Source organism: Alosa pseudoharengus, unplaced genomic scaffold (assembly GCF_046254945.1).
Source record: "Alosa pseudoharengus isolate Yale_2024_CS ecotype anadromous, Long Island Sound unplaced genomic scaffold, YU_APseudo_1.1 YU_APseudo_1.1_scf_13, whole genome shotgun sequence".
NCBI lineage: Eukaryota > Metazoa > Chordata > Actinopteri > Clupeiformes > Clupeidae > Alosa > Alosa pseudoharengus.
The window spans coordinates 12,107,669-12,134,399 of NW_027468598.1; the positions used below are offsets into that span (position 1 = coordinate 12,107,669).

Here is a 26,731-nt window from a genome sequence, read left to right on the forward strand (position 1 = left end):
CATGCCCGATCTCGGAAGGCGAATGCGGTACAGAAAACAAGGATTGTAGCTGCCTGGGAGGGAGGCGAGAAGGTAGATCTAGCCCTTGAGACTGAAGTCTCGCTTTAGAACGAAATAAAATCTTGGTGCGTTCCATACCATCGTGTGCGGTGGCTCGGGATTCGAAGCTCGTAATTAGGGTAAGCACTGTCCGATGTACCGTTATCTACTTTCAAATGTCTTTGTGGGAGTAAAGCAAAAGTAGGTGGCGAGACGACGATGTGGCTGTAATTTTTGCGCCTCCTGCTGAATGTCGCAAAATGGCGGACCGGCCGTTAGAGCAGCAGGTTTAGGGGAGCCTCGTTTGTTGGCTAGCAATATAACATTAGTTATTCGACTCTTTTCTACGTTATATGTAAATTGCTATTGTCAATGAAAAGTATTTGTAGTCAGGTAAGTTTTAAGATTATTTCACTTTCCATTTTTTGCAGTGTCACGGCTCAAAGTACTGCGGAAAAAGTACTGAATCAACATGTTATTTTACCAATGTCATTGGAGTTACTAGCTAGATATCGGGGTTGTTGACTACCAGGTGAAGACCAGCTAACGTTAAGCTAACGTCATCCTTAGTATTCACTGGATGTAATATTTTGTGGGTGTTAGACAACCGGCTAGTCTGGAAGGGCACTGAGGCAAATTGTTAATGACATAAGATGAGCAAATGCATTATGGTCATATTTTGGATTAGGTATCTATAATATCTGTCTGATATAGCCCACTGGTGATGGTAAGGTGCAGTAGTAACGTTAGGCTACTTTAATGGCCTAAAATGTGTGTGGAACCTGTTGGCCCTTCAGCTAACTCAAACTAGCCAACAAGCTAGCGATCCGCAAGGATGGCTAACAACCATGTTTGGTTGAGCTTCATGATCATAATGTAGGTCACTGCATTGGCTATCAAAATTACAATACAAGAAAGGATAGATAGACAGGGGAAATACTCTACAACTCGGTCTCCAAGCTCAGCTGGTAATTTTAATCTCAAAATGATCTACTAACATGTTGATATATTTCGCCGTTCACTGACCCGTGCACTATCGCTAGCAAGGGTTCGCTAATGGCCCACACTGAGCTGAGCTTGGCTGTTTTAGCCAGCATTAACTTATCAATAATGCACGTAACTTCAGGATTTTGTCACTATATCAGACTGCTGACACAAACATCACAACGCCAACGGTTCTGTTGTAAGTTGGCTAACGTCAGTGTTTGGTGGTGACGCTAACTTCAACAGACGGGTTTGCTGTCCTTGATAAACTGCGTTAGCTAGCGTTGACGTTGATTAACCCAGCATTACTTGAACGATAGAGCTGTACTATCAATTAACTGGTTATCAAAGTGCATATAGTGAAACGTATTTTATAGTGTCTGACGACCCCATCGAGCAAATGTTAACCAACAGGTTCGTCTGTGTTTTCCCCACATGTAAGCTAGTGCTAGCTTCTGGCGCTAACGTTAACATAACTAGGCTACTGCTGTGTGTATGGGGTAGTCAAGGCCCCAAGTCTTTCATATATTCACTATAGGAATGTCTCCTGAAATGTTGTAAAGTTTTTTCATTATCGCGGTATTATACCTTCCATAATTCAGTGTGGGAAGTCTGGTTTGATTGCAATGTTGTCGGAAACATGATCGACGTTGGTTGAGTCAAAAGGACAGTCGGGAACGTTCATCAATTAATGTCTTTCGGTTAACGTTACCCGTCTATAATGTAACTGAACATAAATATTGTGTGAAACGTTAGCGTTGTTGAGTGGTCTCGTATCGTATTGCTCGGTGTCTGAACTGTAGTGGACATTAACGTTACTTTGGCAGACAGGCAGGTATATTAAGTTAATTAGGAGTTGACAGTTTGCTGATCGATAGCAAGAACTGCCGTGCACTTGTTATTTATTTGGTATATTTTCATGTTACTGAATAGAATAAAGATTGTCTCATGTCATGTTTCAAGTCCGTGTATGTTTAGCACAATCACGAAAAGCCAGTTTGTAATATCCATGAGCTTGCCACTGCATTGTAAAGGCTTGCCGTTAGCTAACTGTCGCTGACTAGCTTACTAGGCTGCTTTGAAAACCAAGTAGTTCGATTTTGAAAGGCGTATACATGAGTATGGATGTAGCTATATTATTATCCTTATTAAAGTAATATTTGATTAAAACCTATATTTCGCCGAGTCATGTCGGAGTACAGCAGACACTTGGTTGTTTGCCCATGACAACTCCCGCTCAACATAGGAAAAAGGGTGGAGCTGTATGGGAAAAACAGGCTGATTTCGAAGAGCCCAGTGAGCTGCACCATGTCACTCATTCTATGGTTGCAGCATGCCTATCGGCATCTTTTATGTATAGATATGCTCAACAAAACGTTATTATTTGTGTGATGTGAGCGTTTTATGGTCCTGTCAAAACAAACCAGATTGGTGTACATGTCCTGTCGCTACATCCGTTTTATCAATGTGAACGCCCCTGTAAACCTGGAAGTCGTGCATCCCTGACCGTCTTCAGTTTTTGGTTGGATTTAATAGCTGCTATGGACGTATTCGGTAATGATTGAAATCCCGCTGAAAGAGATGAACAGTATTGCTGTTTATCAACAAGCCGCCCATGTCCCAGTGTGAATAGACTCGTTTAAGTACTTCCATGTAAATTGAATCACGTGCTTCAAACGGCTAATTTAAAGCTTCATTGTACTATGTATGTAGTGCTCAGATCCCTAACATGCTTTTATGATTTAATATCTGGCATGTAGGCTACAATCTGCATTGCATTTATGACATTTGAATGTCTCGATGTTTATCAGTTTAATTACACTCCAAAGTCTGTTTACATTTATCTGAACTTTCATTCATCAGCAACTTTGTTGAGTGATGTTTGATTATAATTTAGATGGCAACTTAGTTTTAGTTGTATTTTTGTTTTTACTTTACGACCCTGCTTATATGTGCTGTTGCATCATGGATTTTTGAAAACTGCAGTACAGTGCAAAAGTCTTGAGCCACCCTACATGCTTTGCTTGAGCAATGCCATAAGGACCGTAAGGATTTATGTCTCACTCTCTTTATTAACATATAATTAGTAAACACAGGACTTGTGTACACAGTCTGTAAAAACACATAAAATGTTTTAATAGTGGTATAATGACCAATCACAGAAGGAGGAAGCTGGTGACAGAGCTGCTGTTCTCTACCCAGGGCACTGACGGGCATGCTTAGCTCACCAGAAGTTGCTGGTAGATCCAGCTGTGAAGCTGGTCTTTAGATCCGCTGTTTATCACTGTGGCTCACCCAAAAATGGAGTGTTTCTGCAAGGTGCAATGAGGAGGGGTCACCCGAAAAGTACTGTACATCTCCAGTGACCCTCTGCATTGTACGCCTGGGTGGGAATACGGTCTCAGTTGGCCTCATTCTTCGGTTCTTCGAATAGAAACCTTTGGCCATGCCTTTCCCACTTAGGCAGAGTAATGAACTCTCTCAGCTTTAGCTATTCAACAAGATCTTACATCTGTCCAATTGTCATCATCTCCTTCCTACTTTGAATACCAATGTCAATGTCAGCTAGAACTAGAACCATCACCAGCCTCCCTTTCTCTAGATGGTCATTATGATTCTACAAAACATCACATCTAATGGATGCCTTTGACTAGAAACATAAACAGTACACCTTTTGTGATTTTATATATGTATAAAAGAATGAGACATAAACATGATATTGCTAAAACAACCAATGGAAATAGTGGCTCAAGACTTTTGCACAATAGCTAGTAGCCTCTAGCCTGTGTTTTGAATTGTGGTATTTGGACATTGTGAGGAGCAGTGGTGGTCTGGAATGGGATGCTGTGCATTCTCCTGACCCTTCTCTTTATGATCCCCTGCTGGTGGCGATAAGCTGAGAGGTGTCACTCAGCCATCCCTGACCATACAGACACTGATCCTGTAATCATGGCAATTTCTTAAATTTTTAAAATAAAAAAAAACACTGACAAAGGTGACTATTATGTCTCATTCGTTTGCCGGTCATTCTGCAGCAGCTTGTATAATGTAGCAGACCACCGAGAGGGATGTCTCTTTGCCATCTGTCCCAATTTTGCCAGCTGAATATGCATGAATGAAAGGCTCAAGACTAATTTGGTGTGTTAAAAAGGAATCCTTCGAAGTGAAATAGGTGAAATTGTCTTGATTTGAGGGAGGGTGTGAGTATTTTCTCTTTTGTGCCTGCGGGTGTTTCTCTTTCTCATTTCAAGGGCATGACCGTTAGCTGGCTTTCAGTTACCTCACTGATAACACATGGCTAATGATAACCCAGCGCACACGTAGCAGCAACAACCAGATGTTCAGCACCCCACCCTCCTCTGTAGTGACGTGTTCCTCGGTGCCAGTAGTGCAGACTTTTCTTGGTGTTTGTGTATCGGTTAACGGGTAACGGTCACTGGTCTGCCTCGCCACAGCTCTGTGGTGTGCCAGTCTAGCACACAGCCTGGTTGCTAAGAGACGCCTTCCATCTCCCTTGGCTGAAATATAGCTCTGCACTTAGGGTTCCATCAGCAGCGGGTTACTGGAATGCCAGTGAGCGGCGGACTGAAGAGGAAATACAAGCATGCCTGCCTGGTGCTTCCAAGTTGATGCAGGAGCTAATTGGTCATGTCTGCTTACTGGTGACGTCTAATTAATGTAGTTATTTGATGAGTTTTGAATTTTCAAACCAAGCTTTTCCTTCTGCTGTACTATAATGCAGTACTTTGGATTTCCATGGCAACTGCAGAATAAAGTTGATCTCGGGGGAAAAAAAAATGCCTTGTTGATGGTTGCATTTTTTCTGTCGATCAATAACATTGAGTTGTTAGCAACTAATGCTAATTAGAGGTGAGATTACATTTCTGTGTAGTTGCCTGGGGCTGTGATTTCTCCATATCTGTTTGGTGACATAGTTGGCATGAGCCTCAGTAAATTGCTTTTGTGTTGCAGCCCTCTTGTTTGCTCTGAACACAGCTTTTACTCTAGGTCTATTGTAGAAGGATTTGTAAGGCCATCCTTAAAAATATTTTTGTTTGCAGTAACCCGACCGACCCTGTCAATTTAGAACCGACCCAAATATTTATTTTTTTCCCCTTTTAGTCCGACCGACTTGCCGGTTGTAAACTTGCGTTAATACCGACCGATTGTTTTTTTTTACTCTAAACAACCAATACAAATGCAATAAAATAATATTTCTTTTAGTAGGCCCAAGTATTGTGAATATAAATTGCCTACATGCAAACGTGGCTCACTTAAATAAAACCCTGTGGCGTCATCTCTACACCATTGGTTTTACGCATGTCACACTATGGCCTACGCTTCGTTTCATTCACACAAACTGATAACGCTTTTACTTGGCACGAAGTTCTGGAAGAACTGTGGCCAGATCTTTTCTCATCCCTTCTCCCCCTAGTCTAACGGTGACCGTGTCGGAGTATTGAAATTGGTTGTGGTCTATTCAGCATTTCTCAAAATATGGGTCCGCAACATGGAGACTGCTGGTCCGCGGAGTCGTGGAGTGAAATTAGGCCCGGTGCTTCATCTGATAATTTGCTGCGCAGTTGATCAAGAAACCGCGGATCGACGAAAAAAGAAAACAAACGTTTCTGCTATCGATGTCATTAAACATGGAGCCCTACAATTAAGTGGTGGTATGAGCATTCATTCAATGCGCGTCTGCGCGAGAGAAACTGAAACTAATCGATAACGTTGGTATCAAAGCTCCGCTTCAACCTGTTGGAAGGCTATTTATGTAACGAAACTTAATAGAACGACGTTGTTTTTTGGAACTTCCTTAGAATCAGAGCAGAGACTGTATAATACACTGTATAGCATTGAGTATTGTATAGTCAAATTTCAATATAACGTGGCCAAGAGCTATTGTAGCCTTCTTTCTGGGTACATGTAGATGAGCCCTATGACCCCAAAGTCTGCCATGACCGGGCCTCAGGTCAAAGAAGTTTGAGAAAGGCTGGTCTATATAACCTGCATCAGAATGAGGTTTGCAATGGTGCGCCTGAAGGCACGGGTTGAAGACCCAGTCAGTTACGTCACGATATGCACATTTGTGTAAATTCATTCTTACATAATCACCATGACCAAAATTGTACTTTTTTTTTTACTTTGAATCTTGGAAAAAATATTGACCTACCTACCGACCCATTTTAATTTTTTTTTTGGCTGTTACTGCAAACAAAAATATTTTTAAGGATGGCCTAATAAGATATTAGAATGACTATCCAATCACAGTTTTGACACTGCAGAGTTGATTTAGTTTTTCTTTCTTGCTCAGCTATTATTTGTTCAGTCTCTCGTTCTGTTAAATTACATAACATGTATACATGGCAGTGGCGTTGAGCTGCACAACAAATTGACTCCCTTTGTTGATCTAATGCCCTAAACCTCCGGCTTCACCATGAGCCACATGAAAAGCAGGGCTAGTTTTTGGCTGTTGCTCTTGGTAATGTCTTGCGACATTAGAGGTAATGTCCCTTTGGTATAAGTCTGTACTTAATCTTCCGTCTCTTTTGAGTAGAAGCACTATTAATCCCTTAAAACAAAGGAGTGAAAGGGATGCCATGACATGCTGTCCGGATCTGTGACAACCGTGAAAGGGAGACGGGGCAGCCTGTTTGCCCGCCCCTTGCTCACTCCATTGCTCATTCACATTCCTGGCATGGCCCTATGCTGCGCTCACTGGTTAACTGTCTTGCTAGAGAAAAAGAGCCCCTCACCCTCCCCTTCTCCCTGTTTAGTAGAGAAATGGGGCCTCTTCATGATTCACTGTAAAGGCTGAAGACTGCGGCCCCTCCAGTTCTCTTATCAAGTCATCTGACAAGTGAACCAGCAGTGCACTGAGGGTGATTCTGCCTCCACCCCGGAGGTATTTCCAGTTGGATTCCTGTCTTTTTTTTTTTCCCCCTGTGGTGAAGGCTATTGATGGGGGGGAGGATATACATGCCATTGCTCTCAGGTGCAATAGATAAATATATACATGTTTGTATACTGCCTTTGCCATTGCACTAGGACAAAACGCGCTTTATCTGCTTCACTGAACAAGTGGTTGTTCCTGAGCCTCACCTGCTGTGAGTGGTCATAGGTTAGGTGCTGCACACAGCAGGCATGTTTCAAATATTTATCTGCCACTGATAAGGCAGGCGTTTTGCATTAAATTATCAAGCACACGCTCTAGCATTGCCGATAAGACATGGCGCTTTCAAGCGATCGTCAGAAGTGAAGGCACAGAATGTGTCACTGGCTGCCATTTTCAGATCTCGCCCCATTAATATTTAGGCCCATGTCATTTCTCTCCCAGTCTGGCCGGTCTTGAGTACGGTCCATGAATCTTGGAGAGGGGGAAGACGTTACTCCCTCTGGTGTCTCCTGACCGCAATACTCTGGCTGGGATCTGTGTGCGGAGTTGTTCCTATGCCTCTTAACTACACCAGTTGTTGTTTTTCTTTTATTCTTTTTTTTCAACTCTTACTGTACGTCTGTTTTGATAGGCTGTGGGCTGCTGAACAGAAGCTTTTGTTGGTGTGGATGGGGTGGGGTTTGCCTACTAGGTTTGTTGTTCTTATCCTCATCTCAAGAGTACTAAGGAGCTTACCGCGCCTCACCCTCGGTGCCATGGCTGGGGCGACTATGGGCGATTGGCGTCTAATAGGATGCCAAGAGGAATCGCGGATAAGCTATTACTTCCCTCATGATTTTCAGCCCTTGTTTCTGCACTGCGGTCTACTCCTGCAGTTTAGCACTTCAGCCAAAGCTCCTTTGTTTGGCGCCTTTCTTGCACAACAAACACAAGTCACAGACCAGCATGCTTTGAACTCCGGTTGGCTGGAATGTTTGACCTGTTCCGGTGGTTGCCGTGGTATGTTTTTGCATGCTGACGACGACGGAGAGCCTGAGATGGGCTGACTGCAGGAATCTGGGTCATCTGTCCCCCCTCCCTTACACGTGTTCACAGAACTCCCGACAAGGGAGGCAGAGCTGGGGAACAAAACGGACGACATGGCTGCCTGGGCGAAAGGGAGGGAGGGAGACTAGAGTGAAGGGGGATGGAACAGATGGAACACCTGATGAAGTGTCTTTTAACCCCTTAAGCCACGGTCAGGCTGTCTAGCCACTGGTGGACAAGTGTCACGATCTCCTCCTAGCTCTATGCTGGAGGTGCTAGATTCTATTGTTCTGTCTGGTTCGCTTTGTCTACTTTTTGTGTTTTTTTTTTTCCTGTCAAACTGCAGGTATGCATGGATATGATTGTTAAATGGGTTTCATTTTTTGACATTGAATGTCCAGTCTCACTAATGATCCGTGTCTCCTCTTTTGCAGATGCAGGGAAGCTGTAGCCAGTGACTGTGTGCCGGCTGTCGTTGTCCACGTGTCTCTTTTTTTTCTCGGGGTCACCGTTTCCAGGAGAAGCGTGATCTGAGCGGCAGAACCTTCCTGCGCGCCGGAACCAGCGTCCGATCGGTGATCTCCTGCCCAGGAGACCGCAGCTGCCGCACGCACGCACGCACACCCCTTCGCCTCCCCCCCCTCCCTCCCCAACGCCACCGCCATGGTGCTCTCACAGAGACAACGAGACGAACTGTGAGTATACCTGGACTCTTTATCAACCTGTCCTGCACAACATGGCACAATACTGACCTCGGTGCCAAGTGGCCCTCACACATTTTCTAACTGCATACCTCCTGCTTTGTTTAGTGTAGAGAATGGCACAGTACTCAGTCAGTCAGCAAAAGAGGCGTTGTTACTAAGCATCACCATCAGCCAACCAACACAACAACATAGCCAAGACTGGACAACACACACTACATATAAGGATTCCCTGGGGGTGATATTCTCGATATTGCTCGATAATGTGCTACTGAGCCTAGTGAAAGCATTGCATAGCTGATAGGAGTGTTTGCTCAGCGCTTGCATTTTCTCAGTCGCTACCACTCTTTGCTCAGCTTAGATCAGCATACCACATGGCAAGCCAGACTGCATTAAAGAGGCAACACAGGTCACGTAACACATCATATGTGGTGCTAATCTCTCAGTCTGTACAGCCCAGAACAGTGCAGAGAACGACTGCTGCTCTGTGTAGCCTTGTGCTTTTCACACAGAACAGAAGTGATGTCAGCTGTGTTATAAAACTTTGCAACTGGGCTACACCCTGTTGGCTTTGGTTATCTCACTTGTGGTACAGATGGTTAAACTATTGCTCAGCTGTAGCTGTAGCTGTAGTCTTGGTAGCCTCTAGCTTTGTGCTTTTGACTTCAGAGTGTTTCTTTTTTCCGAGGCCATGAAATTATATAGTCCTTGCTTAGGCAGGGAGTTGACTCTGTGATTGGATGAGGTCTGATGGGTTAATTATAATGGCACGGGTGGCTCAAGCAGCTCTGACCGCCTCATTAACCAGCTCACCGAGGCAAGAGTGCAGGTAACCGTTGTTGTTCCAGTGGACGTTGGCACAGCAGGCGGAAAATGTCATTTGGATGTGGCTGTGGCTGTGGGGATTGATCAGTGAATTTATCTAATTGAAAACTCGCCGGTTGGCTGCGACTGGACCCAGAAGGATCAATCAAGGAGATGGGACCGCCCAGAGGACTGGCTTCCTTGTCTATTGATCAAAATGCCCTTCTGTCTGCTGCGCGCACACACACATACACACACATGTGCGCGCGCGCACACACACACACACACACATACTTTTGAACAGACACACACACTCTTTGCACAGACATGATGAAATGCACCCCTAATGCTCATCATCTTCAAAGCTCTCGTGGATGAGACCTTTCTGCCCCGCTGCTGCAGAGACCATTTGAAAATTGTACAATTTTAACCTTGACTTCCACATCAAACAAAAGGGGACTGCCCATAGATTGTAGCTGAGAGCATAGTGGGGTATTAGCCCTCTCAAGCTCCGAGCTCCCATCTCCCCTCTCAGGAACGGGGTAAATGCAGCCTGGAGAGCAGAGCCGAGTGTAATTAACCCTTTGCATCGGTTGAATGAGGAAGATAAGAGGTTTAATAAGCTCTTTTGTCAAATACATGGTATTATGTGTGAGGAGAGAGTCATCAGTTAAAACCCACAGACCTGTCGTCCCTCTGCTGTCAGCAGAGGAATGGGATGTATTTTTTTTTATTTTTTTTATTTAAAGGACCGATTTCTGATTAATGCTCCTGGAGTCCAGACATTTTGTGAATCTGGGCAATTGGCACATTGTGGAGCTGCCTGTTTTTAAGACCAAGTTGATACATAGGGTATTATTACACAGGCTACTATTACCATCCTAGTCGTGCTTTTGCAAACTTGCGCTGAAATTGTGGTGCATGTTTCACATTTGGGAGTGTTCCGAAGGTTGACAAAGGTCCAGCCGTTGTCTATCAGCTGTGTTCGGTCTTGCGCTATGCAGGAAAAGCCCTGAGGCCATCTTGATTCATTACTGCTAAAACAATAGCTGGAGGGAAATGTGTGACGGTGACCAGCTGACCAGCCGAGCTCAGTAGTGCATTCTCTTATCATCTGCTTGTTTTCTGTAAACTGTCGCCAGGGCACAAATGGAATCTGTGTGTATGTGGATGTTATTCAATCTCATCCTTGGTTTTCATGGGGTGGGCGGGAGCTTGTAGGATGTGAATAGACTATATTGCCACAGGCAGTAATACTTTAGGACACACACAAATGATTCCCGACTGCTTTTGAAAAACAAGATCAGTATATCAGCATTGGTGTCTTTATGCAAACTATTAAAGGAGAACCCTCTGCCGCTGGCCTATCCTGTTCTTTGGCATGTATTTTGTGCTTGAGTGTGGAGATGGTTGGAGGTAGCCAAACACATCTCTAGGGCAAGTATAACCGTCCAAAAGATGGAGATCACGCTGAAAAGCACAAGCTGCTTTAGTGCTCAGGCATAATAATCCTACTAGTTTAAACAAAGTTCTGTCTCATTAAGCGTTGTGTAGTACTAATTTCTGTCCCTGAATGGATCTTAAAATCTTACTGCCGCTTTCATTAATCAGAAGTTCCAGGATCAATTTGAGTCAATGCTCTGCTCCCATGGCATTAGTACAATGCTAGCGGTGTCAACCATTCCACTACCAAACCATAACAAAGAACAGAAAAACTAGAGCTTTTAACTGCTACTAGTGCTGGTTAGTGTGATCTCCCCCCACCTTAGTCCCTGCCGAGACTGAGACTGGGCTTATTCAGTAAACCTGCATTGAGTAATCCAGATGGTTAGCATTTTTCCCCTCAAGTCAGATGGTCGGATTGTAAAGCCTTTTTGAAAAGCACTCTTATTAGCCACAGTCATAACTGAGGCTTCATACAAAAGCGCAGTGTGTTTGTGTACTCCGTGAGCAGAGGATGAGGACCCTCCAGCCATGCTATAAATAAACACAGAACACACAGGCTTTTGGCTCATGCTTGATGTGACATGGATGGTTGAGCTAGTAGGTAGATGCTCGCGTTAGCTATTTTCCGCAAAGTTGTTTTTCCTATTACAATCGTGCTGAGTTGATCTACCTAGAACCTCCCCATAGCATGCGTTTAAGAGTGACCTCAAACTTGGACTTGGTCTCCCAATCCTTCCTTTCTGGCCAGTAGCATGGAAACATTCCAGTGATCTTAAACAAGGACTTGTTAGTTCTGCCCCCCTTGATCACTTGAATGGCAATTCCTCTCCTGGAGGGAATGTAGCGTAGCACCTGTGTGTGAGCGTAGAGGGGTTTCGGACGTGGCCCACACTGCGGCTAGGCAGTGGGCACAGGCTGTAGAGGACGTCCTCCACACCAGCTCTGCTCGCTGGTGATAAGAGGGAAGTGAAACCACTAAGCAGCAGAAGTGCTCCCCAACTGGGCTCCGTGCAGCTGGATCTTTAGATTTTTCTTTTTTTGAGGGGTGGGGGCTTTTATTTTTTGCATGTAGCTTTTCCATCAGAGCCTTTGGAAGTATGGGTAGTTGTGTAGGTCAAGGTCGTGGAGAGTTCTTTGTTCTTGTGAAGTATGCTTTTTTTTTGCCTTTGTGATATACTTCCGATTTTGGATAACTTCAGTTTGATTGCCAACTCTTACAAAGCAGCAAATGGCACATTATATTGGTCAGGCAAAAAAGATTAGGACTTCTGAGACTGTGTACATGTACAGTTATTGTATGTGTGCCTGGCTTGCTGGTTTATTTTTGAGTGTGTCTGAGTTAGCATGTTTGGTAGCTGTGTTGTTGGGCAGTGTGTCTGCAAGCATGGCTGATGGTCAGAGCCTGTCAGCATGGCTCTGATCTCAAGCCTGACGCTCAGTGATGGAAGCCTTCTACTATTGAACCACACACACACCCCTCACCTCACCATAGGCTCCTCCACTAAATAAACCTCCATGACATTTCTAGACCCAGGGGGAAACACGGCAGCCCTCTAACCTTCTGTCTATTACCTCTCTACACCACTGAAGCTTGATTAAGAAGAAGGATGCCTGACAACAGGATTTTTGTACGGATGAGCGTCATCAGAGCACATTTAAAGCCCTTTCTGACGTGCTTTTCGCAATAACATTTGGGTAATTTTCACCGCACATCATGAATCAATTTGGGGAAGTATTATTGAGCCACACTAAGGCCATTATCACTGTGGAAATACTCGTTCACCCTTAAACTTTTAAAAAAGAATCCGCCACCAGCTACTGGCAGACAAATTCACTCAATAGTAAAGCATTATTTTGGCATTCACTAGTAAAGCATTATTTTGTGTCTGAAATCTGCCGGCACGTGGCTGGTGGTGGCTGTTGCTAATTTAGGACCGTGTAATGTAAAGCTTCCTCCCCTGTTTCTTGCCTGCCTGGTTGCTCCAGCGACGGGCCCCGGAGACTGTGGCTGTGTGGTGGGCTTGTGGAGAGATCGGCAGCAAACAAAGCCGAGCTGCCGCCCTAAGGCTCTCCACTCATCGTCATGGCTATGTGAGGTGTGTCCCTGCCTGGCCTTAATTGACCAGCCTAAAGCTCATTAATGCCCCTGTCTAAAACCTAGTCTATGCTTCATTAGAATCCCATCCTGGTTCTGTACAACATGGGCAAACACAGAAATATATTGAAGGAGGGGTATATTCAGGTATAGTGAACAGTAGGATTGATTCATAGGGAAAATGTGTCAATTATCGCAAGATAATGTGTCAATTATTGCAAGACATAGATGCAAAGACGTGGACACGCATTATGTATCTAAGATTATTGCTTGCTTGAACATTGTTTTTACATTCAATACTTGGTTTGGATTTCTACAGAAATGGTCTCTGTTTAAAACAGAAAAGGAAAAACAAAGAGAACAGCAGATTGTCAGATGTTTTTTTAAACCAAACTTCTCAAAGCTCGAAGTGTCACGTTTAGATTTAATTCCGGACAGTTTAATGCATTGTTTTGGCAGTGGGCAGCCATATCTGTCTATGTGGATATGCAGAGTGCCTTGTATGACCTCTCACAGCAAAACCGCCTCAGAAATGGCCACAGACACACTAGTCTGATGACCCTTCTTATGGAAGAGTAAATCAGCCGTAGGGGTGTGTGTGTGTGTGTGTGTGTGTGTGTGTGTGTGTGTGTGTGTGTGTGTGTGTGTGTGTGTGTGTGTGTTTGTGTGTTTGACAGCTGGCTGAATAGTCACATGCTGCGCGCGCACACATACATGTCCAGCGAGGTCCATGTGCCCTCCACACACACACTCAAGGACTGCCATGGCCATGCGGTGTGTGTGCGTGATTTGCATACAAAATATTCCTTTGTTTAATTTGCCATTTGATTTTCAAAGAGGTTAGTCTCTAGGAGCTTAACTGGGATTTTTCTTCAGGTAAACTGTATTTGTAGAGATCTTTGTCTGTTTTATCCCCCGTGATCATGCATGGATCATGTTGACATGCTCATTGTGGGAGCTGGTTGTAAGGTTGTCTCCCTCACTCGTACTTTTAATTGAACGCCGTTGGAACGCTTTGCTAGTAATTATAAATGAATCCAGCCAATCTGACCTAGATTCATATCGAACATGCGGTTCTTCAAAACCCACTCTATTTGACAAAAACAAGGACATTCCCTTTGTTTCATATCAAAGCTTCATAATCTTCTATTGTAGATCTCTGTGATATTACACAAAAGACTAAATATTGTGAATTTGCTCCATATCTGCAGAGATGCTCAGAGAAGCATACCCCCTCAGTAGGGTAGTCCTGGGGTGGGACCTTAAATACCTGAGGAGGAGTAGCCTAGTGGCAGCTCCCTCTGTCTGGCCACTGCAGCCGTTGTACAGAAACTGCACATCGTAAGGCTGCTTAATCAGCACGGCGCTGGAAGCTCTGACTGCTGTGTAGTGGCCTGAGTTGAAAGAATTTTCCGGAAAAGGAATTTTCCTTTTTATTTTACTCCATCCTACCTCCGTGCAGTGCTTTTATTTGTGTTGTGCCATGATGAAAAGCACCTGTGCACCCTCACAGGCTCTTCATACCCTAGCTATTCAGATCCCTCTCTCCCTCTCTCTGTCTGTCTGTGTCTGTCTGTCTGTCTCTGTTTGTCTCTCTCTCTCTCTCATGTTATTTTCTCTCTCTCTCTCTCTCTCTCTCTCTCTCCCTCCTCACTTTATCTCCCCCTCCCACCATCTCTGCTCCTCTAGCATTCTCTACCTTAGTGATGCTCACAGTGGAGTACTGCAGTGCTTTTCACTAATAACAGGCTACGCTATGCAGAGCCTCACATCCTATATAATGATGCCTGCCCATTGAGGCAATGTGGTTCTGGCGTGCGTGTGTGTGTGTGACTGTAATACGGAGTGGGTCAGGCGGGTTCCCTGCCGGCATGGCTGTGCTGATGTGGAGTCGGATGTGATGGTTGAATTGCACAGGAAGTGATGCAAGTGTGAGACACGTAGGGATGAGGTAATGCTGCTCTTCAACTGCTTTCCTCACTCTCACTCATTCTCTCCCCCTCCCTTCATCTGCTCCTTCTCTCCTGCACTTCTCTACACACACACACACACACACCATTCCGCCACCGCCCTGCCTGGAATTTATTTCTCACAAAGGAGTGCTCGCACGCTGCCGGTTTGTGAATGGGCTCCACTGCTCAATAGTGTCAACTGCCAGAAACCCTCCATGGGCACTTCCATTTTTCTATTACAGAGAGAGAGGGGTGGGGGGGGGAATGCAGGCTGAATGCAGGCTTTCTATGCCCAGATTTCTCTGGACCAGCCTGACCAGTGTGGATGGGTTCTGTTCGCAGTTGATTGGCTGTGCTGTTGCTGTAGGCAGTCGTGAGTTTTCTTAAACAGGAGGGACAGTTATATAAGGCTACTTGTGTGGCCTCGCTGCCCTGCTTGATTGAGGCAGGAGAGAATTGAAGGCACAAGTAGACGAGGTCTTTTGTTCCCCCTGACAGTGTGTGTGAGTGTGTGTCCTATCTCATCACTCTTCTCTCTGTTTCTCTTGATTGCAGATCAGGCCTCGGCGGCTCTGCCCACTCATGTTCCTCACTGCTTTTCCACTTGTCTGACTGCATTCTGGTCTCCATGGAGACCGCTCCTGAGCTACTAACACTCTGTGTTTTTGTGTACATATTCATTCTGGATCCTCCTCTCTCTCTCCCTTTCTGTGTCTCTGCATCTCTCCCTCCCCGCGCTCTGTATGTGTTGCATGTTATTTTTGCTATCAGAGGTCATGCCAGGGTTGTGCAGAGAATAGATTTTGCCTCAGCACTGCAGTGCAGAGCTCTCAGGAGGGGTTGGCTGCTGGCAGTTTCACCGTTTTATGCCCAACCTCTCTCTCCCTCTCTGTCTCTCTCTCCCTCCCTCCTTCCCCTTCTCTTTTTTCCTCTCTTTCTAAGTCGTTGTTTAGATTTGGATTAGCCCCCCTCCCACCAGCCCTTATTGTACAATAGTAATCCCGCACAGGCTGTGGGAGGGCAGGGGTACAGTTGGACTGGAGGCATTACCAGATGGGAGTCCGTCTGAAGGACTGCAGAGCATTCTTGCTTTCTTTCTTTCTCTCCTTTTTTTCTCTCGGTCATTCCCTCCATCATTCTCTCCATCCCTTTCTTCCCTGTGTGTGTTTGCATGCTCCAACTTCCCATCCATGTCTTTCCACCCTCTCTCACTCACTCTCTCTTTCTCTGTCTGTCTGTCTGTCTGTCTGCTTGGCAGACTCCAGAGCTGGGAGTGGCCCACAGACAGGCGCTTGTCACTCTGCCAGAGTCTGAGAGTGCTGCAGCAGAGTGCTCTTCCTGTGTCTGTCATCTACCAGCGCTTTATCTGTCTGCCTCTGGTGGGGTCGCAGACCATGATCTCTGCATCACGCTGTGCCCTTCTAAAAGCACTTTGGGCTCTCGTTTGAACATTTTCTGCTCTGTGCAAATGCTTTGTGTTGTGAGGCTGCTTTGACGCCTCCTCCTGCGCCTCCTTGGCCTCGGTGGCCCCATGGTCTCCATGTCTCTGACCTGGCCTGCAGCGTGACGCCATCTCTGGCCATCCATGTGGTTGGGAGCGTGTGTGTGTAAAGAGTGGGTATGTGTTTGTATGTACATGCGCACCCATGTGCTGGTTGTGATGACAGCCCAAAAGCAATGGGCTTAAACAGAGGGGCCCAGTGTTGTTATTTGGGATTTCACAGACTAGTTATTTCTTTATCTGCTCATCCCGACGATGACACTGAGATGCTTTGTGTGGGGCTCCCCTTCAGAAGCGGCATCACAAAGGGGCTTTGTGGGGCCGCGAACATATCTCCCGATAAGAATCTCCGGTGCGGCGTTGCAGGCAGCGTGACACACACGCACGCACGCACACACACTCACTGATGCACACACGCAAAATGGCGCGTGGATGGGTGTGTTGCGGACCTGCCGCCTGTCACATGCGTAACCTCTGGGTAACCTTGAGTCTTTGGGCCGCTGTCAGCAGGAGAGGCTCCGAGCTGTGGGCCTGCGTGCCAGACCGCCTCCGCTCCTCTCTGTTCCCCACGCCAGCCCTCCAGTGCCTCCAGCACCGCCAAGCCAGGACCTGATCTGCCCAGCATCTGTGCTTTCCCTGCGAGTGGCACAGGATGCTCCTTGACCCCTGGCTCCTCTGATCAATAAATTAATCAGCTGTGGTGTTCTTTTAGCCCAGGGGCTCACCCGGAGTCACAGGGAAAAAAGAATGTTGTTTGTCAGAGAGAGAGGCCAGTAGTAGAGTTGAGAGGGCAGATATGTTGAGCGGTTTTGTGTGGACTGCTTTCGCACAGGAAGAGAGTGTCAGGAGTAATGGGCTGAAGCAGCACTTATTTTGGTAGACACACAACACACAGACGCAGATATGTGGTTTTGTGTGTATGTGGTTTTGTGTGTGTGTGTGTGTGTGTGTGTGTGTGTGTGTGTGTGTGTGTGTGTGTGTGTGTGTGTGTGTGTGTGTGTGTGTGTGTGTGTGTGTGTGTGTGTGTGTGTGTGTGTGTGTGTGTGTGTGTGTGTGTGTGTGTGTGTGTGTGTGTGTGTGTGTGTGTGTGTGTGTGTGTGTGTGTGTGTGTGTGTGTGTGTGTGTGTGTGTGTGTGTGTGTGTGTGTGTGTGTGTGTGTGTGTGTGTGTGTGTGTGTGTGTGTGCGCGTGTGTGCGTGCGCGTGTGCGCGTGCGCGCGCACACAAGTGTTTCTTTGCATCTGAGAAGGCCATCCTCACACACAATAGCAGGAAGAGTCAGATAGCGAGTGTGTGTCTGAGACGAGCCTATTGTGTTCCCTATCTCTGCAATCACCTCCCCATCATCTGCTGGGCGCTGTCGCCTGGTGGGCCATTATTGAATAGATGGGAGAGGAGTGTTAAAGTGCTCCCCCCCCCCCCCCCGTCTGACTTTAGTGTGTGTGTGTGTGCTCACACACTCCTACCTCTGCCACTTTGGCCTCACCCTCCCTCTCTCCCTCTCTCTCCCCCTGCGGATCATCTCCTCCTCTCCGCAGGTGTCTCTCGCCCTGCCTCTCCACTCTAATGAGGGCTGCTACTCAGCCCATTCCCCCCACAGCCATTCCAGCTCGTTATGCCACCATGGCAGATGTGATATTTCCCTCAAATGGGTTAATGTGTGTGTGTGTGTGTCTATATATCTACATGGTGAAAGAGGGATGCATTATGTCTTTTATGGTTTTTGCAGACATCTTTCTCAGCCTTTTGTTGTTAAAATCTCTTACTGAATTGGTTTTCTTTTTATTTCTTTTTTCTTTAATGCAAGATGACTGAAAATTGAATCTGTCTGTCTATCAAGGGAACTAATTAGCCTTCTTTTCTTTTCTCCTTTTGTCTTCCAGAAATCGAGCGATAGCCGATTACCTCCGTTCCAATGGCTATGAAGAGGCATATTCAGTTTTCAAGAAGGAGGCGGAATTAGACATGGTAATTGTGGAACCCCCACCACCCCAACCCGCCTCCAAACAACTCTGCAAATGTCTTAACAATATGCTCTAAATTGGAATACACCCTCTTACACACATATCAACACACACGCTCTACACTCACTCTATACACACAGACACACACTACACACTACATACTACATACTACACACACCCCTCCTCCTCCTAGCCCCTCCTGCTAATTGATGTGGGCGACAGAAGTGTGACTGTAGGCGTAGCACGCAGAATTAAGATGCGGCGGAGATAAACGTGCGACGCACCACCCAGAGAGGAAGGTGCAGACAGAAATCTTGTATCAAACAGAAAGTGCCGACGAGCCTCAAAAGACCCATAAACCACCCCCCCCCCCTCTCTGTCTGTCTGTGTCTCGCTGCATCTCTCATCTGAGGAGAGCTGAAATCTCCCTCTAAACAAAAGCAATCCCCTGCTCCTCCACGGGTCCACTGTCTTTAGTGTTGTTTTTCCTTCCGTGCTTGTCCTGTGCCATCCGGGCAAAGGCAGCTTTCTGAAACATTCATTCCCCTCGTAGAGGAGCGGAAACGGCATGAATAATAGATGACTCCCGTCGCCACGGTGGCGCGCCCTGACGGATCAGCCTGTTGGCGGCTCTCTGCTAAAAGCTCCTTTTAATTAGCCACCTCGCTGTTAACACCTTCCCGTTCAGACCTGCAAGATTGTCTGCCAGTTATGGACTGCCACTGTTTCAGCAGTGACCATACCCCTCTTATGACTCCCTCAGGTGTGTGTGTCTGTAGGTTCGTTTATATGTTTGTGTGCGGTTGGTGTGTGTAGGTAGGTGTGTATGTGTGTCCATGTCCTGTGTGTGCTATATTGGTGATGTGTGTGTGTGTGTGTGCGTGTGCGTGTGCGTGTGCGTGTGCGTGTGCGTGTGCGTGTGCGTGTGCGTGTGCGTGTGCGTGTGCGCGTGCGTGCGTGTGCCTGGATGTAGGTGTGTAGGTGAATGGCACCAGACTGCTGAGTGTGCTGAAGAGCTGAGATGCGGGCAGCACGGGCAGGCTGTGCGTTTAGCTGTTGGCTTGGGCACTAGGCAGGCAGAGGGTGTGGGCAGATGGTGGATCAGCCCAACGGAGTGCACTCCTCTGAGGCGGCGTTGAAGGAACCTCCCCCCTCTTTTACCCCCCAAACCCCTCCACCCCTCTCATCCCACCCCCCACCCCCCCTCTACAACCTGCAGAGAGGCAGCAACTGTTCCCTTGGACGGCAACTCTTTATTCCTCCAACAGAGAGGCCGCGCTGCTGAGAGGCCGTCCCTACCACACCCTATTCCTCCTTTCATCCTCCTCTCTCCCTCTCCATAGCAGTCTCTCTCTCATCCTGTTTCTGCTCTTTGTGCAAACTGACAGATCGACTGCCCCCCCCCTTCCCTCTCTCTTAAGCAGGCGAGATTCTGTGTTTGAATTTTTGATGAAGCGGCCCTTGTGTTTGCGTTCCTTCTCATTGTATCTGTGGTGTGTCTGTGACCGCCTGTCCCTGCTGAGGAGCCCTCTGGAGTGGAACATAAAACAAACACACACACTCGCTCTTTCTCACACACACACACACACACACACACGCACACACACACACTTCTCTCAGCAAACACTGATCCCATCCAATTCCTCCGGACCAATGGTATGCTTGATAGCACTCAGCAGAGCAGTCTTGAAAAGGCAAACAGAATTTTGACCCAGTTGGGTGTTAAATAAAGGAGGCGTGTGTGTAGTTGATTATTGCCACTACTGGAGTGGAGGCAGGTGTGCGCACAGCTGCAGGTGGATGAGTGTGTGTGTGTGGTAGGGGTATGGCAGCCTGTTTGGCACACTTTTGCCCGCTGCCTCCATATGCATCTGGGGGCTGCCTCTCACTTGCCCCCTGCCAGGCTGCCATCACCCCACCGGATCTGGTCGTCAATCATCGCCTATCCCACAGCTGGCCCTCTCCCGACTCCAGACCCCCTCATCTCTCTCTCTCTCTCTCTCCCTTCAGTCCACTCATCTCATCTCTGCTTTGCTCACACTCACTACACACACTCACGGTCCCAATCGCCATTACGAGAAATGATCCCATTCCTCTGCCAATTAATTCTCTTTGGGCTTAGCCATAACAAGAAGTCAATCTGCGGCCGACCGTACCCACGGCGGAGGTCCGCGGCTCTTTGTGCGCACGTGTAAGGAAGGTTTTTTTTCGGGAGGGGTTATGATGCGCTCAGTGCCAGGCTCCCTGAAGTTAATTTTTCACGGCACAGTGTTTCTATAATTGTAATCTTGGTAAGCTCTCTTTGTCTGCAGAAGATTAAACCATGTGAGGGGATTATGGAGGAGGAATTTACAGTTGCCTCCTGGGTGATTGGTGGAAGGCTCCTGCTAGGCTAAGGGGTGTGTTTCCCATGCTTGATTCCATTGGGAGAAGTGAGGGGTGTGTTTGCTGGTTTTGATGTCTGCTGGATTGATGTTGAAATGGCATGAATTGATTTGAATTGTTCTTTATCTTGCTTCTATAGAATGAGGAGTTGGACAAGAAGTATGCTGGCCTTTTGGAAAAGAAATGGACTTCAGTCATCAGATTACAAAAGAAGGTTGGTAGTAGTAATTACATGGTGTTATGTAATGTATCTCATGTACGGTATCTCACAAAGTAGTAGAGCTTTTGTATATAAATTAGTCATTTTTTATAATGGGCCTGATCTCTGAGACCTGATCTCATTGTGATGGGATTTCCTCTGATAGGTTATGGAATTAGAATCAAAGTTGAACGAGGCAAAAGAAGAGATCACTTTAGGAGGACCCATTGGACAGAAGCGAGACCCCAAAGAATGGATCCCCCGCCCCCCGGAGAGGTACGCCCTGAGTGGCCACAGGAGCCCCGTCACCCGGGTCATCTTCCACCCCGTCTTCAGCGTCATGGTCTCCGCTTCAGAGGACGCCACAATAAAGGTGGGTTCAGCTCCCTCGCTCATCTTTAAAAAGCAGGCCTTGTTACGAAGAGAAGAGAAGGAAAACTGTGCTGCGTTGTCTTGGCCGTGTTTTTATCAGGTGAAACCTGGGCTCGCAATGTAAAAGGAATGCAAACACAAATCCCCACAAATAACCTAACATGCTGGCCCTACGTGATGAAAACAACTCAGAAGTAAGAACTGCGTGTCGGCTTGGCGGTGTGTGTGTCAGCTTGACTGTGTCAGCCCAAAGGTGAGGATAGGTGCTCTATTTAACCAATTAGCCACAGGTAGTGACTATCGGCCAGTGCTTTCCCTACCCTTTGACCTGTCCCATCAGCATGGTTGGCCCAATATTGCACTTGCACTTATTCTCAGTAACGAAACTTGTACTACCTGTGCACAGTGAAGATATGGTGAATGTGCTAGGCAAGATGAAACATGTTTGTGTCTTTTTGATGAGCTTTTAGTTTAAGTGACTACTTATTAAGTATCTGTAAGGAGATGCAGTGGTTGATGTCCCCAGTTTAGGAGCTTTAGTTCTGTTGTGTAACTTAACTAAACATTAGAAGATAACAGTGCAGTTGTTTTTATTTAACAGCTTATTGTTGAATTTAGCTGCAGCAGTCAGGCTGCACTGCACTGCTGTGTAGTGTTGTTGGTAGATGTTTGCAAGGTGTACATCTGCCTGGATTCCTAACCCATGTCTCCATTGCCTATTGTAATTATTATGGCAAACCGAAGCAGTGGATGATGTCAGCTCTTCTCTCCTCAGTGTCCTGGTGTGACTGGGACCCAACTCCCCTGTCCTCTTCTCTGATTTCCTGCCGTGTCACACAGCTCCCTGGGAGACATGCTCAGTAGCTGGGCTGCCGTTGCCAGGGTGATGAGCTGCGCGCTCAGGCTCTAGGCCCATTTCCGCTGGCCTGGCACAAAGCGCCAGGCTGCCAGCTCACTCTCCACAGGGCACCGCCCGCCTCAGAGTGGCTAGCTTTGACCCCATCCATCCCTCCCTCCATCCCTGCAGAACCATCCCAGGTCTTTGTTAATACTTGCATGTTAGCAATTATTATTTGGGGAAGGGGGGAGTTCTTTTTTTTTTTTTTTCTAAGGCTGGTTTGCAATATTTTGTCTGCTATGTCGGTCTGGTGCCCTAGTTCAGAACAAATATTTGCAGCCATCATTTATTCATGGAGTCAAAGAAGCGTGTTTCTTTTCCTCCCTTTCTTTCTTTCTTTCTTTCTCTCTTTCTCCCCCTCTTTCTCTCTCTTTCTGTTGGCTGCCATCCCACCAGGGGGGTCCTTCCCCACTTTCCCAGGTGCTCCGCACAGCTAATTCATCTTCCGCCCGAGTGCCAGCAGCCACTGCCACCAACCCAGCACAGCACAACCCCTCCCCTCCCTCTTTTTCTCTCTATCTCTACGTCTGTCTGCCTGTGTGTCTCCTAGTCTCTCTCCTTCTTTCTCCTCCCCTACTCGCAATCTCTCTGTCTGTCTGTCTCTCTCTCTCTCTCTCTCTCTCTCTGTCTATCTTTATTTCTCTGTCTATCTACTCTCTCTCTCTCTTCTCCCCACTGTGCCCTACTTTCCCAACACAGTGTCATTAAAGCCCCCACTCCACCAAACTTCCACCTTCACCTCAGTCCCCCTTCATCTTGCGCCAGTCAGTTTTTGCCAGACCAGCTCAGCTCTATTTTTATTCCTCTCCTCTCTTCGCCGCACTCCCCTTTCTACTCATATTTGTATTCAGAGTTAATTGTCAGGAGAGCCCCGAAGCTGTTCCATCCAGACAAACTCCCATGCGCACCCCCCTCCACACACACACACACACACACACACGTCCGTGCCTCTGCAGTTCATTCTGCAGACGTAGCACAGGTCTGCTGCAGTATTTGCTCCTTTTAACTGACTTTGAACTTTCTGCCTCACATGTATGTTAATCAGCATGCCCCATGGTCCAGCTGCCCTTCCATTCAGAAGAGAGTATTTTTATTTGGCCAGTCAAAGGTCCATTTGTGAACTGGGTCAAAATGCTTTTTGATCACATATGTTTTTTGGAAATCCAAGTTCAAGTTGTGTGTTTGTGATCAGTGTTGTGTTTTTTTTTTTTTTTTTTTTTTACAAAAGCATGCTGCTCAAATCGCAATTTTTTTTTTTGTCCTTCAATCTGGCTAGCAACAAAGGATGGTGACTACGGCACTTTTTTTGAGCATCTTGTTTTTGTTGAGATGAGCAATAAAATAATGCCTCTTTTTGCAAGCTTGGCTCTCTCCTGAACTGCTCTGGCACAAATGGGGATTAGGCGCTTCAACCCAAGCCCCCCCCCCACACACACACACACACCCCACCCCAAGTGTCCACCATGAGCCCAGCGAGTGTTACATTTGGTGAGGGAGAGACGGTAAACCAGTGGCTAAGCAAGTTGGGGGGGGGGGGGAGAGTGAGAAGGGTGTGCATGGTTCTGTCACACACACACATCCCCCTCCCCGCTCTGCTCACCACGCTAAGCTCTTATCCCTCTGTGTCTGCCAGCCCAGTAACCCACTGAAACCTGATATCCCCCTTCCCTCCTCTCAGCCTGGAGACCAAATCTTAGAGTTGGAACCCTCCCAACAAATAAGCCCTCTATGACCGATCAAGCTGCCAGCATTTGATCTACATCACCACTGTGCTCTTTTGTGTCGGTGGCATGACGGAAGTAGCCAGTCGGGTCCACATGCTTTTTACGATCTGCAGGACGACGCGTCCAGACTCACAGTCCGAGGCGGCTTGAGTGAGTGTGCGATGAGGTCATTCCCTTCGGGTCTTTATGGCTCTAATGGGAAACGCAGATGAGTGTCCACAGGGCCGTCTGCCATCTTTCAGAGCCGGCCCTGCCCTGCCACTGATATGATCTCACTCTCTCACTCTAGCAGTGGAAGGGATGTAACCCTTTGTAACCGTTTAGTATGAATATTGACTCCTGTCACCTGACTGCTCTGATCGTCTCCACTTTTGTTTTCAGCCATTCTTGTGGCTGACATAAATACTGTAAAATGAAGCGTGAATGTAAATGGTTTTGCACTGAGCGATTGGCCTACATTTTCCCTCCCCTTAGGACAGGTGTCAGAGTAAATGGAGACCTAATTGTTCATGTGGCTTTGCCTGTGCAGGTGTGGGACTACGAGACGGGAGACTTCGAGCGCACCCTGAAGGGCCACACGGACTCCGTGCAGGACATCTCTTTCGACCAGACTGGCAAGCTGCTGGCCTCCTGTTCTGCGGACATGACCATCAAGCTCTGGGACTTCCAGGGCTTCGAGTGCATCCGGACCATGCACGGTGAGCGCCGGAAGCTGGGATCATCAGGAAAATCGATCGGGGCCAGAATGGGGGGGATGAACTCCCGGTAGAGAGCGTGTGCGGAGTTGGGAGGGAAGGGTGGGTGGATGGGTGTCTGTGACAAGCGTTAGGAGACAGGTTGAATCCATGCAGTTCATTATCACTTCCTCTATCCCCTACACCCTTGGGGTAAGAGAAACCTCGTTTAATAGGCACACACCCCACCCCACCCCTCCATCTGAAATGAAACGACATCTTAGACCAATTCTGTGCTTTGTTTGACATTGTCTTTACATCACCGCACACACCGCCCCATAGGCCTGTGGGATTCGCTCTCTGAGGATTTGCATGACATTACTCACAGCGTTTAACTTTGCGCCTGGAAGCTTGTGGGGTGGCACCTTTTTCACGCTCTTTATTCTAAACAAACTAGACCTTGGGCTGCGATCTTCTTAAATTCTAATTGACTGGCAAATTGGAGGAAGCATATCTGTTAATATGAGCCTTCAGGCTGAGCTGATTTATTCGATCACCACAGAGATGGATTTGCATTTGAACCGCCTGGATTTGAAATTTATATCACAAGGCTTCCTGGCCCCACAAGTTTTAAAGAGCCCAGCTGCCTCTCGTAACACCCCCCACCCCCACCTTACCCACAAAAAAAAATCCCCCCCAAATACAGGGTAGCAGTAGCAGCCGGTCTTAAGATGCATGTTTACAGTCGAGAAATAATACACAAGCTTAAACTGATGGGGCGTCTGAGTAGCTCTCAGTCATGGTAATCTGTGTCAGATATGTGTAGGCTCTGGGTGGCTCTTTAAACCAGTCTGGTGCGCTAGCGCGTGTGCAACAGCTCTTAATGTGTTCAGATTGGGGCTGCCTGGTAATTTACACCCCGTCAGTTCGCCTGGCGCGGTGCCCCTGAGCTGGCGCTCGCTGGCGCACTGATTAGGAGAGGGGCACTGGGACCTGCCGTTGCGCCTCCTCCCTGCCTGCCAGTTCCACTGTGCCAGTGCTGCACCCAGCTCGGCTCTTTTACCCCACAGACTTCCTATCTACTCCCTGTCTACCTCACTCTATATCTAGCTTTCTCTCTACACCTGTCTACGTACCTGCTACTGACCTTACTGTTTTTCTGTCTGCTGGTTCTCTGTCTTTTGTCCTTCTCTCTGTGTCTTGTCTATCTCCTGTCTGTCTCTCTCTCTCTCTCTCTCTCTCTCTCTCTCTCTCTCTCTCTCTCTGACACTCTGTGTCTCTCTCTTCCTCGCCCGGCTGGTTGCTTTGGCAGCGGATTTGGAGATTTGGACAGGACTTTAATTATCCTTCCCAAGACCAGATAACATTCTATGGGCTTCCACCCATATTTAAGCCTGCTTTTTCCAGGCGTCTTAGTTTCATCTGTTTAGCAGCTTTAAAATGGGTGCTCTGTGTAATTAGCTTTTTTCTTCGCCGCTCTCCCCCCCCCCCCCCCCCCCCCCCACCTCTCAGAACAAAGCAACCTCGGGCAAATTGGTTGTCTGTCTGGTTATTTAATTGCCTAATTTACTAAAAGCTCGTTTGTCATGGTCATTCTTAACCTCTAATTATCAACCAGTACTTACGGATGACAATCTAATTTTGGTGCAGGAAGTGTCTGTGTGGTGGTGTTTTGGGGGGGTGGCAGCGGTGGTGAATATGATAAATTCAAAGACTTATCTGCAACACTGGATTCATCCCAGTTGTAGTAATTGAATTGTTTATGTGTGTTTATTGAGTTCCTGAAGCATTTATGCAATTTACAGTGTGATAGTTGATTGACGCACATTTTTTTTTATGTTTTGCAGGACACGACCATAATGTTTCGTCTGTAGCTATTATGCCCAATGGAGATCACATAGTATCTGCCTCAAGGGATAAAACCATTAAGATGTGGGAGGTGGCCACTGGGTATGTAACCATGTGTGTCAGTAGATAAGTTGTTATCAGTACAGAATATTTCTTGTTGGAAATAACACTGCTGAGTTTGATTTGAGTTAAGAAATGAAATAAGCAAGAAATGTTTATTATATG

At 46.9% G+C, this 26,731-nt stretch overlaps 1 protein-coding gene across 1 annotated transcript in view; it reads left to right on the plus strand.

The window, feature by feature from the left end:
* Window positions 1–27: 27 nt before the first annotated feature.
* The window catches only part of pafah1b1a (platelet-activating factor acetylhydrolase 1b, regulatory subunit 1a), a 33,954-nt gene continuing 7,250 nt past the window's right edge, over window positions 28–26,731 (plus strand). Inside the window, exons 1-7 of the mRNA XM_076282175.1 lie at window positions 28–179; window positions 8,380–8,640; window positions 18,326–18,410; window positions 20,931–21,005; window positions 21,157–21,363; window positions 24,514–24,682; window positions 26,506–26,608. Of these exons, the coding sequence (XP_076138290.1) occupies window positions 8,609–8,640; window positions 18,326–18,410; window positions 20,931–21,005; window positions 21,157–21,363; window positions 24,514–24,682; window positions 26,506–26,608 (671 nt within the window). The 5' untranslated portion in view covers window positions 28–179; window positions 8,380–8,608. The remainder of the gene's footprint in view (window positions 180–8,379; window positions 8,641–18,325; window positions 18,411–20,930; window positions 21,006–21,156; window positions 21,364–24,513; window positions 24,683–26,505; window positions 26,609–26,731) is intronic.